The 12,583-nt window shown below is 33.0% G+C and overlaps 1 protein-coding gene across 1 annotated transcript in view; it reads left to right on the top strand.

Moving 5' to 3' along the window:
* The window catches only part of MS3_00006174 (uncharacterized protein), a gene marked incomplete at its 5' end in the record, with an annotated part of 262,766 nt that overhangs the window by 149,328 nt on the left and 100,855 nt on the right, over positions 1-12,583 (top strand). Inside the window, 5 exons of the mRNA XM_051214293.1 lie at positions 1,599-1,935; positions 3,693-3,809; positions 5,036-5,493; positions 7,787-7,997; positions 10,173-10,388. Of these exons, the coding sequence (XP_051067446.1) occupies positions 1,599-1,935; positions 3,693-3,809; positions 5,036-5,493; positions 7,787-7,997; positions 10,173-10,388 (1,339 nt within the window). The remainder of the gene's footprint in view (positions 1-1,598; positions 1,936-3,692; positions 3,810-5,035; positions 5,494-7,786; positions 7,998-10,172; positions 10,389-12,583) is intronic.

Below are 12,583 nucleotides of genomic sequence, written 5' to 3' on the forward strand. Positions count from 1 at the left end.
GCAAACCACATCGCGAATTTGGGACTAATAACTAAAACATGCTCATTAGTGACTGGCTTCAAGAGATATTTCATGGAGTTCTGGTGAGAAACAGTGACCAATGGAGTTCAGCCGGGTCTATTGTGAGATAGTGACTCACTGAAGTCGATGGTGGACCCTGGCTCAATTTCACGGATCAGTTGAAGTTAGACATTAATACCGTTGGATGCCGGCCGTCTCAGTGGTCTAGAGGTTAATATCGAGATGAATAATATGTAATGTTAACTTGAATAAGCCTATACGTTAAGTGAAAATATGAGATTTATGATCAGAATAAATATGGGTCAGATAGGGTGAGAGAAATAATAGTGTCATTACAAATTCCATTCAATGTTCAGTGGGAGACTACATTGTGCAGAAAGTTAAATGAACTTAGTAAGAAATAAAAATGCGGGGTGAGTACAAAGTAGATTAATCATTTATTCGGGATACTAGCAGTGACGTTAAATTAATAATAATAACTATAATATTAATAGCACATACATATATGAATAAAGATAACGGAGACAATTATGTTTGACTAAGAAATCTTGTAAGTTCATTAGTCAAATCAGGTCATTCAATAGTTAAAATTACTAATGATTAATTGACCCTAAGGTTGGCCAAAGTATGAGAAACGGTTAAAGTTATTTCTTTTGTACATATAATTCCGGTTTTTTTTAATACGAATGACTACTGCCTTTGCCCTTTGAAGGACTTTGAGTGTAACAGACTTTGACGAAAAATTACTGACTCAATAAATGATTGAGAAACATTGGCTTATATTGGTATTATAGTAAGTTGATTACAGTTTTTTAAGTTAAATAATGTCAATTTTTCAAATGATTGACTTCTGCTCATTACCTAAACCATCCATATATATACTGACATTCTTAATATAAAGGAATCATAATCATTCAAAGATTTCAACAACAATCAAGTAACATCATATTCATATATATCACCTAATAAGTAGCATGTTTAGAAGTTTCACAATTTATTGATCTATTTTATCTTTTCTAACGATTGATTATTATGTAACAAGAGTTATTCATTTGAAAATTCATGGTTGTCACTAGTTCCACATTGTTTCATAATACTATGGATATATTCATGCATCATACAATCTAGAATGTAACCTTTTGCATGATTTTTTAAATAAGCTTTTTGATGCTTGGAAATAATTGCATTCATGTTTTATTATTATTTTTATTATAAAACGATTAACTTATTTTAATAGTTGAGATCATGAATTATTTGAAGCTAGACCAACATAGAAAACCTGGAAGCACCGGAAGGCCGTTTTGTCCTATTGTAGGACTCCTCGGCAGAGACTCCTCCTCTTTTAATTGACTTCATTTAGTGTGTGTAACAATAAGACTGAAAAAAATTAAAAATATCATTGAATAATGTCTCACGTCCAAGGGTTCCAGGTTTTTCATGGGGGTCTAGCTTCAATCGACTCATGATCTCAACTATTGAAATTGCTAATAATATCCACAAAAATCTTTTCTGATTAATTAATTGTCAGTAATTGATTTTCTTCTTTTATACTATAACTTTATTGATTTATATTTTAGAAAGCTTCATATCTACCTCCTCAACTAAACAGTTTTTATTGTACAATCAACTCACCATTGGTTAATAAATTATTTCAAGAAAACATTATAGAAAGTCAATCATACTTAAAAGATATGCACTGTGATACACAACGACGTATTTGTCAAACATGTTTAAAACAATCATGTTTCAATAGTAAAACTGAAGTGTTTTCAGAGACAAATTTAAAGAAAGTTCAAAACAATTTACTTAGTAATCATGGTGAAGTCGAAACTAATCATGACTTTAATGAAGAAATATTCTATGGAAATTTATTGCGCGTTAATACTATTGAACAAAATATCAGGCAAGCTAATGGTACGTATTATTTCTACATTATTATGTTTCTGTAAACGTAGATAGATCTTTTTCACAACATGATTATAGGTAACGATGTACTAAACACTTGGGACACGCGGAAATCTATTTCGATTTAGTATTGCGCACTCATGATCTCACCAGGTATCGGACCTAAGAGGACTTTCGTAAAATAAATAATCTTAAACTTATTAGTCAGTATCCAGTGGTTCATAATTTCAACCCCGATCAACACATTGTACAGTAGGATAATCATCTGGTATGATTAAAGATTCTTTCTTATATCTCGACATACCTGAACTTCGTCAGCTAAGAGTCACCAAAATTCGTTGAACAGCATGATATTTTGTTTAATTGTTTAGTTACTGAGGTTAATTCACTGTCTCCTTTCCTTTTCAAACTGACTTATACGGTATAGAGAGACAATTTATACTTAATCAAGCGACTTCATTGCAATTTGTGAAGATTTAATGATTAGAAACACCGTTTTTTAGTAAAATATGAGTTTATTAAGAATCCTCATACATGGTATCCTATATATACTTAAATTTCCCTATTGTGCCGTTTTACAAAAAAGATAATTCACTAAATGATCATTTCATTCACAGAGATATTATTTGCAAATTATACAAACTCATATAAATGATACATGCATTAAGAAACCAACCAGTTTTCTTGGAATATATATATTTACATTGTAGTGGCTGGTCCTACGTCGAGCCCATATAGCTTATTCTAGCATCTAGGCAAACCAATTTATCCATTCTTCTCAAGCTACATTTTGACCTTGTTAATTATTCGCTTATCAATCTTGTCTGTTTTTATATGAGTGTATGTGTGTGCACTTCTTATTCTATTCATCATATGTCTGTAACTTATATCTATCCGACTATAAATATAAACTAACGTTTGATTAAATTGAGTTGGCTCATACTCCTTCTCCAATCTGCTACGCTCTTCCCTCTTCGTTTCGTCTCCCTGATTGCCTGTTCAAATCACTGAATGCATGAAATATACGTATTCAAAATCCATTTTCGTATTTGGCTTATTCGTTATTCATTAATGCGAGTTAAGTTGATAATTATATGCGAGGATAGACGACATGTTCATTTCAATAACAATCATTCATCCTATCTAATTGGGGTCAAATATATCAGGCCACCAAAACACTATTTATCTGCAAAAAAAGCAGATACAATTGCTTTATAACACATATTCAAAACGCAAACGTTGATTACTTGTTATTTGCCTTAAACCAAAAAATGTAGGTAAACTGACAGACGCATATTGATACAGAAGAGTTTGTAGAAATAAGTTTTGCAGTAAAAGAAAATGTGGCTAATGAAAATAGCTTTCTCGACATTTTTCTCATAGAAACTAAAAAATCGCTTCCCAATTTGGTCATCAATATAAGTGACATGAGAAAATTGAAAGCGGTAAAAACAACTATTCTTTTTTAGCGCCAATTGTTATGTGACAAAAGACTACTGACTAAGAAACAATCTAATCAGTATTAGTTAAGTCTATCTAATGTATTTTATATTTCTCCAACCCTTATAGTTGTGGAAGATATATATACGAAATAACAAATTAACTTTAGAATGATTTAGTTGAATGGTGCAGAGGAAATTACCCTTTTTGAGATCTAGACTAAAACAATATCAAAGATGATTTTCTTTATTACCTATTAATTTATTCTTTCGTTATTTTTACTTGATTCAATTAACTATCCTATTTTTATCCTTTTTTTCTTACAGATCCTGACTGTTGTGGTATTAAATGTTATTCCAATCCAAGTTGCCTTGATTATTTTGGTTCCCGTTGTGAGATGTTTACAAGTAGACATTCGAATGCAACTGAGATATGTTTACAAGGTAAACTTATAAATATATTTTTTTACGAAAAATATATTCTAACTACTTTTAATAAGTAGTTAAATTAAATTAAAGCAAATCATCCAACGAAAATAATTTCATTTTCGATGATTTCGTTTTCAAAACTGTAATCCTACTTACGTGAAATAATAATCATTGTTTTAGTAAATAAATGGATCATCAATGGTATTATTAATAATATGACTTTTGTTAAGGTAAAGGTTGAAGAGATAACTATAAGATGAGAGATTTTGATGTGATGTTTTCCACGTAGGAGCATAAATTTTGTTGTAAATGTGAATGGAAATCGATTAAATGTGATCAACAAAAATAGGACCAATGAAATCAGAGAATTTTTAGTTGGATATACCTGGGCGTATAAAATTACTAAAGATTATGTAACATTAATTAGGGATAAAATGGGTTATTTATTTATATTTATTTTAACACATAGATACTGGTACAAAGAGGCACCAAATACATATGCGCCACACAAATCTCATTTGATATTTGTGAAAGCTGTGATACTGCTCGGGTGCTCAAACCAAAGCAGCTGATTTTCTTAAGGGGCCACACCCGGAGTCTTCGACCTGAAGGTCTCGTCCACAAGGCGGTGGAGCAACGTAAGGGGATGCAGACTCATGGTAGCCGGTGACAAACGATTGATTCATAGGCCATTTTTTCCTTTAGGATACTGGAGCCCATGTGCACCATTGGTTTGGGATCAGGGTTTTCCAACTCCCCTAGGTGGACTCTCCATGTCCACCAACCCGGTTAAAGCGCCGGACATTCGCTTTTCGTCCTCTCAATTTCGTAAACAACACCCCCGTCACGAGAAGGCAGCGAGTAGGACTTCCCTGACAGAGGCTATATACGCGTGACCATGTGAGAGCATTTCGAGAGGGAGATTGGACTCTCCCCACTCTCGGCCGTACCAGGGCATTTAGGGGCAAAGAAAATGGGTAATTAATAGTAAACGAAAAATAAACAAATACAAAATGAACTATATGGTGATGAATAAATCGACTTTATAAACAACTTATGTGTACATAAATCCAACTGTGTACTGTATATCATATGCCTTTCCAGGATGAAAAGGTGCATATATGATTTGATGTGATCTTACAAATTATCTGGAATTCAGAGTCCAATACCTCATGATGATGATAAACTGTCTATTATAGATTTAAAAATTGACAAACTTCTTATTGCTTATTCTATTCTAGGTAAAACATTAAAATTTACTTTAAATCCTGAATTTGATTTTACTAATGGGACTTATATATGTCATGTTCGACATCGTCCTCCGAAAACTATATACACTATTGAAACTTGGTTAACTCTTGAAATTCAAACTTTACCAAAATTAGTATGGAGTAGTCCTCGTTTAAAATATAACATTCAATTAATGAATAACGGAAAACCTTCAAGACGTAAATCAAACAAAGTGAATTATCATATTCAAACTCTTGAGCAACGATTTCTAAAACATGGTATTTTGTTGTTATGGAGTGAGAATATTTATTTAGAGCATATGACAAGTTTACCTATATGGGATGATGCAATTGTTCATAGATCTGTTGACAAAGAAATATCACTGTTTCAACTGAAGTTTTTGAAAGATTTTGGAACTGAACCTCCTCCACTTCAAAGACATAAGGAGGAGAAATACATAGTTGTGCAGGTAAGCAACTATTCTTATCTCTTTTAAGTAATCAGGTGAAATATATAGAAGTCAGCCAAATAATGTAAAATATTGAGCGGTACTGTATAATTGCAGATTGAGGCACTTCTCAGCATCAGAGATAAATTACTACAATTTCCATCGCTGATGCAGCGAACACTATGAACCATTTGGGAATAGCCGTACATGAAATAGTCTACAGTGAAGACCTAAAAGGAGATGACGGCTGAGTGATTCGAGGCACACTGCAATAAATGTCCAAATTATTTTAATGAATTTAAACATAATGTAAGCCAAGTCGTGGAAACTATCGTCTATGCACGTCAATCATATTACCTTACTGGTTATGTTAACCTCTAAGTTTAGAAACCAAAAAGCTTTTATCAAACTAATATTTCTGTAGGTGATAGTGGATATCAAGATATGAACCAATCACATATGCATCAAACCCCAGCAGTTACATTTACATATTTCATTTAAATTTAAGTGTTATGCTCCAAATATAAATTAACTTTTATATTTCACTATGTTTTAGTTTGATTTTGTTAAAAGAAGATGTATGTAACGATCTTCTGTTTAGTTGGAATTCCATTACGCTATAGTTGTTTGGCTCAGTCTATCGGGGTGAAATTTTCATCGCCGTTTTCGCTTTTAAAGTGAAAGTGATTTGTCCAGTAGTTTTTTATGTGTATAAGAACACGACGAAAGAAAACGAAGTACACATATAAGTCTTATATAACACTGTCGTCGATTACTACACATAAGCCAACTTTTATTCTGGAAATAACATATAATGAAGAAAAGTTGAAAAATAGATTTTCAGTGATTTTCATGTGCTCACTAGTGACTAACTTTGAGAGGGAATTTTCAAAGTTTTAGTAAGAGACCGTGACCAGTGAAGTTCAACCGTGTTGAGTGTGAGCGAGCTACCCACCGAAGACAATGAAAGATGGTCACGCGACATTTTGAACAATAACACCGTTGGATGCCTGCCCAGTGATCTAGAGGTTAGGCGCTCGCGTGCGAGATCAGAGGTTCTGGGTTCGAATCCCGCGTGCCGAATCGTAGGTGCGAACTGCTGAGGAGTCCCGTTCAGTGCCTCCAAGTTTTCGATGGTGGTCTCACTTTGATCGGTTCATGATTTCAATGTAAAATAAATCGTTTGAAATTTACTGTTTGTACTAAACTAAAACTTTCGGCACATACTTGACCGCCATACTTGAATCCATACGGTCATTCCAACTTAACAATCAAATTATAAACAAAAATCCCAAAAATGTCAAGTTTTCAATCATGTAGTACTAGCGTGGAAATTAAAACAGACATTACAAATTAGGAAACCTAAAACCGTAGGTATTTATGACTTTACCTAATCCATCAAAAATCCAGTCACAAAACAGGACGAGTCTTCATGAATAACAGTTTTACGATAATTTGTGGAACATAACTCCACTATACTAACACCGTTCCTGATGGTGTAAGGAGTGTAATGCATGTAAACTAAATGAATGGAGAACAAAGTTAGAAATATAAAATTCAAAGGTGGTTCAAATCTCAAGTATAAATAGATGGTTCATTTTCTCAAGAGAATCTCGTTGCGAAGCGAAAATCCAGAAATAAATATTTTTGACTACTTATTATAAATAAGTAGTAAAATCGCATGTGCAGAAAAAACTCGCAATCACTGATCTTTTATTCCAAATCAGAGGTTATTTACATCATGCTAAAAGTGCCAAGCTAGTTAGGCACTGATACGCTCCCTTACTAACACATAATTACTACAGTAGGATAAGAGTGTAGGTTTCCGGGTAAGACTTTCTTAATTTTTGAGTACCAGGGTGGGACTAAAAGTAAAAGGTGACCAACTCCTATTGGATTTCAGTGGAAATATAGATGATGATATCATTAAAAGTCATTCTGGTAACAAAGGAATGAAATAAGTAATTATAATCAATCAAAGTCTTTTCATATCACTCTTTTGGTTGTCAAGCTTAGACCAATGTGCTGAAGATAATCACGTCGATGATTGACAATAGACAGATATTTATACTACGAATTCAAGAAACACATATTTTATAAGCTTCTTAACCTGATTTATATAATCAGAACACACGTTTACTTCTTATAATCCAACATTGTTTTACAAGACATTCTGTCAACTATTAGCTTTTTCGGACTCCGAAGAAGTGTTAGCTGGAAAATGAAATAAATTTAACCACTCCCTGATTATGTTATAGCTGTTTCCTATTTTAAATCAATGAAATCCACCACTAAATTAATAATTTTTCTCCAGTTCTCTAAACCATTTCAGTACAGTACTTCTAATTGGGGCAATCAAACATGTCAAATCAATATAAGTCATATTCATCGTGCACAACCAATCTATGCAGAAAACACTAAAGTTTCAATAGAAACTACATCCATTCCACAGAGAACTACATCAAATGCATTCCTGTATACATTCAAAAATTCACAAAAAAGAACAACCATTGAAATCAAATCTCGTAAGTTAATATGTATTTTCAATGTAGTATGACTGCACTGAAATGTTCCCATATTTAGGTGCCAGATGGTTAAAATAATATTTAACTCTATAAAAACATTGCAGCTTCTGAATGATGAATTTTCATCTATTCTGAGGATTAGATTAAATAATTAGCGTGTATTTATCTCCAATAACCCTGCTACTCAATGTATTCATCTTATTTAACTGTCACTATGATTATCATAATAACAATTCGAAATATTGAATTCTCAAGAAAGACATATTATGATCGTGAAGTAAGAATTATCTTTACTGTACACTTTAAGAATAAACGTTTTAAAACATTTTCCACAAGATTGTTAAATGTGAATAAAATATAATATTATTATCAGAAAGGGTTTTGTGGAGATTTTGGTAATTTTATAGTTGCATTCATGAGTCAATTAAAGCTAGACCAACATGGAAAACCTGGAAGCATATTGTGGCACTCCTCAGCAGTGTGCATCCACGACTCCCCTTGCGAAATTCGAACCCAGGACCTATCTGTCTCGTGCACGAACGCTTAACCCTTAGACTACTGAGCCGGCCGGCATCCAACGGTGTTAATATCTAATTTAAATTAATCCACGAAATTGAGTGACACATCCACCATTGTCATCAGTGAGTTACTATCTTACAACAGACCCGGTCGAACTCCACTGCTTTTCAATACAACTCCAGGATGCCAGCTCCGTGGTCTAGATGTTAGACTATTGCGCACGAGACTGATAGGTCCTGGGTTTGATTCTCGCGGGGCGGGATAGCGGATTTGCACTACCACAATGGGACGAAACGGCTGTCCAGTGTTTCCAGGTTTTTAGCCATGGTGGCATAGCTTCAGTTGGCTCGTAAATTCAACTATAAAATGAAATATTAACAATAAGGGGGGGGAGAAATTATTTATAACAGGGATTCATTAGAATTATCCAAAACGTCCATATTTTTATGATTTATATATATATACAAAGGATTATCTGTATTCACCTAGGTTATGGCAACTTTAATGAAAGCTTGATTAAATATGATAACTTTACTTTACCTTATTCTATGAGAAAGACAACACCTATTACAATCGATATCAAGATTATGCTTGTGATTAATCTTTACCATGATCTATGTGTTTTAAATATTCCTATAAGTTATTGAACAAACTTCTAAGATAAGAATAGGCTATTCAAAAATTTAGTTCTATTAAATCAGTTGTGATTGTCTAAGATTTAGGTAGCAAGTATATGCTAAATCTATGGAAGGAAATATTTCCTTTATACGTTTAATAAACATATCAAAATCGATGTTTTATTTTGTATTAGACTAAGAGACAAATTGAGATTTAGACAAGAACATACCGAATAACTAAGAAAAAGTTTTGCCTTGAAATATGATGTTACTGCAATTTTTACATGAAAAAAATATGTAAAGAAAAATATTTACTATTGTCTTGACAGGAAGTTTGTAACACCGTTCGCCATCGAAGACAAAACACTTTCCTAATGCTTGAATTACCTTGATTAGTAATAATTATGGATTCCATTACTGCGCATCAGCACGTTAACATCTAGTTTGAATGTGTTTTTTATGCTTGGGGAGTCTGAAGAGCAACATACACGAGAGAAGCTTGTAAAAGCGCAAAAGAAGAATGAACCAACGAGTCAGTAAATAGATAGAATTCATTCGCATATTACAGGAAGCATAGTTAACAACAATTAATAGCACTATACGCCTTGGGATTAAGATTAGTCTGATAAGTTCAAATAATAACTTCATGGTCACATCTAACTTATATGTCCCTTCACACCTCAAACGAAATAAGCAGCTACCGTTGTTGTGGAAATAAATCTAAAGTGAAAAAGACAAATAAAAATAGTTAACCGTCTCTAAGTAGAAACATTACACACTAATTGTATGTTATAAAGTAACTGCACATACATGGCCGATTCAAGTTATAGTATAATTATTTGTTGTAGCTCGAGAATTATTGAAGCAAATTTCAATCAAGCTGTGATCAAGGTACACTCAGTAGATGTTATCTCTCATGAGATTTCAAGATGTGGGATTTAGTGCGTCATTTGGAAAATTTAGTGTATTATTCAGTCGTTAGTCATATTTTTCAAACTTGTTAATATAGATAATCTCTTTTCATTCAACTTAAATATAGATATCAATCATTCCTTATTATACACTGCTGCTTGTTTAAACGGACTAACGTTTACACAATCCATACCCAATGAATTTAATGATAAAATCAATAACCCAAGTGATGGAAAATATTCCACTGAACAGATCGGTCGACTGTATCCAGAAATACAAGTATCTACTCAAAGATTGGAAACAAACTGTGATTTGAACTCAACTTGGAGAGTGACTATCACAGGTAATTGACTTTTACGAAGTTTCTTTACACTACTTAAAAGTAGTAAGTAAACTCAAGTGTTTAAAAGTTTTTTTACTAAATGTAAGCAGTTTTATTCTCAGTAAGGGTACTTGTGGTGGCTGAAATACTTTTCAACAGTTGAGTTTACTAGTCGATTTAAGCTAGTTTTATTTTATTAGTTAATGTTTCCGATTCCAATTACCCTATCATTCTATTAGTTTCATTCATCAACGTACAAGTTACAGAGTATAATATGAAGTGGTATGTCAGCCTAAAATGTTCTATTTATTCCAATACTAATAGAGAGAAAAAGTCCATTATCTAGTAACATTCTCTACTAAATGGATTGTGCCAAAACGAATTCACAATACGGTAGGCAACCTATGTTTTCTCAGATGGATATAGCGTTATGCATTGAGTATCAACCGTGTCTTATTCATGAGTGCTAAAGAGTTGGTAAATTAATTCAATCACAGCAGTTAATGGATTTTCATCATTCTCTTACCAGCTTATCCATCCTCAGAGGCGTATAATCACTTCATATATAGGTCTTTTGATACATGCATTATCTAAGGGATTTCAATAGCTATATCCATAATGTTTCAGATAACGGTAAGTTAGATCCATAAGGGGGTTAATAATATAAAAGTTTGTGAATACAGATTCTTCGATCGACACAGATTCATTATGCTGAGTCATCTACCAGATTAATAGAAACGTATTAGATGTAGTGAGCTGCGTTCTTTATCGTACTTCATATGCATAAATGATTTACTTTATTATCTTGTCCAAGGCACTTCACAACTAACTAGGGTTATCGAATATTATAGGATTCTTTAGTGATTTCTAACAACTTAACAACTGAATTTCTAGTGTAATAGTAAGCATCAGATATTTTAATGCTTTTTTACTGTACCCCTTTGTTAATGTGTTTGGATTAAGTGATAATAATAATATCTTTTGTATAATATGGAGTTCTCAGCATACAATACTTCGGAAAGTTCCTCTTCATCTACGCATCAAATTAATAAATAAATTATGTAGAACTAAATAAAATATTTTTAAGAAGATAAGATTCTACACAAATTTTAATGAACATCATTTTCAAGAATATAATTCTCCGATTAGGTCACTGCTTAAACCTGTTCATTACATAGTACATTTACTTGATACGGTGTTATAAAGCTTTTATACTTTTGCCTGGATTCATGGATTTCAATATGTCTGCGTCTCGCTCTACTAGAAGAAAGGTGTCAATTGAATGGACAGTTAGTATTAGATAAGATAATATCTGCCAAGGCTTTGCAAGATTTCAGATGTCTATCTATAACTGTGTTCATAATGATATCTAAAGATTAACCACACAACTTAGAAAGTACCTTCAGCGCTCTTCGCAATATAGCAAAATATTTTTCTCAAAATCCCAGGAAAGAATGGTGGGGAATAGTGATAAGTACTAGGTAATATACAAGAATTTACAAATCGTTAATGTGTCGAGTAATACCAAATGGGAATAAATGTTTTATTGATTGCCATATCATGTATTTGTGCAGCTTTGAGAATGGATTCACTGTAAAAAAAAGTCTGCTCATTGATCCATTCTTTCTTCTTTTATATCACCAAAGATACCTTCCACTAAACGTCGCTATGAATACATAGTAATATAACCGCTGAACAATTTTCTTTCAACATCTCCATTTACCCTTCATCGTTACCCAAACTAATGACCCAAAATGATATGAATAATTCATAAGTTTTGTTATACTCATACAATAGTTTGACTAAGTAGAAAGGTATTTTTGGATTAAAATCATGAACCGATTGATGTTAAACCACCATTGAAAACCTTGAGGCATTCGACGGCCGTTTCGTCCTATTGTGGGACTCCTCAGCAGTTCGCATCCACAATCCCGCCACCGGTTTCGCGCGCGAACGCTTGACCTACTGGACCACTGAGCCCGCTCTCAGTGGTACTTATGTCTAACTTCAACTAATACACGAAGTCGCGCGACCAACTTCCATTGTACTGAGGTAGATACCTGTCTCTACCCGACACGGATTAGCTCCACTGGTCACAGAAATAAGACATTAAAATACAAAAGACATTATTCATTTTCCATATTCATATCAATTCATTTATGATTAAGCTTATAGGACCACCTGAGTTAAGTATTTCCTATGTTAATAGTAAATTA

Source organism: Schistosoma haematobium, chromosome 2 (genome assembly GCF_000699445.3).
Source record: "Schistosoma haematobium chromosome 2, whole genome shotgun sequence".
Lineage (NCBI taxonomy): Eukaryota > Metazoa > Platyhelminthes > Trematoda > Strigeidida > Schistosomatidae > Schistosoma > Schistosoma haematobium.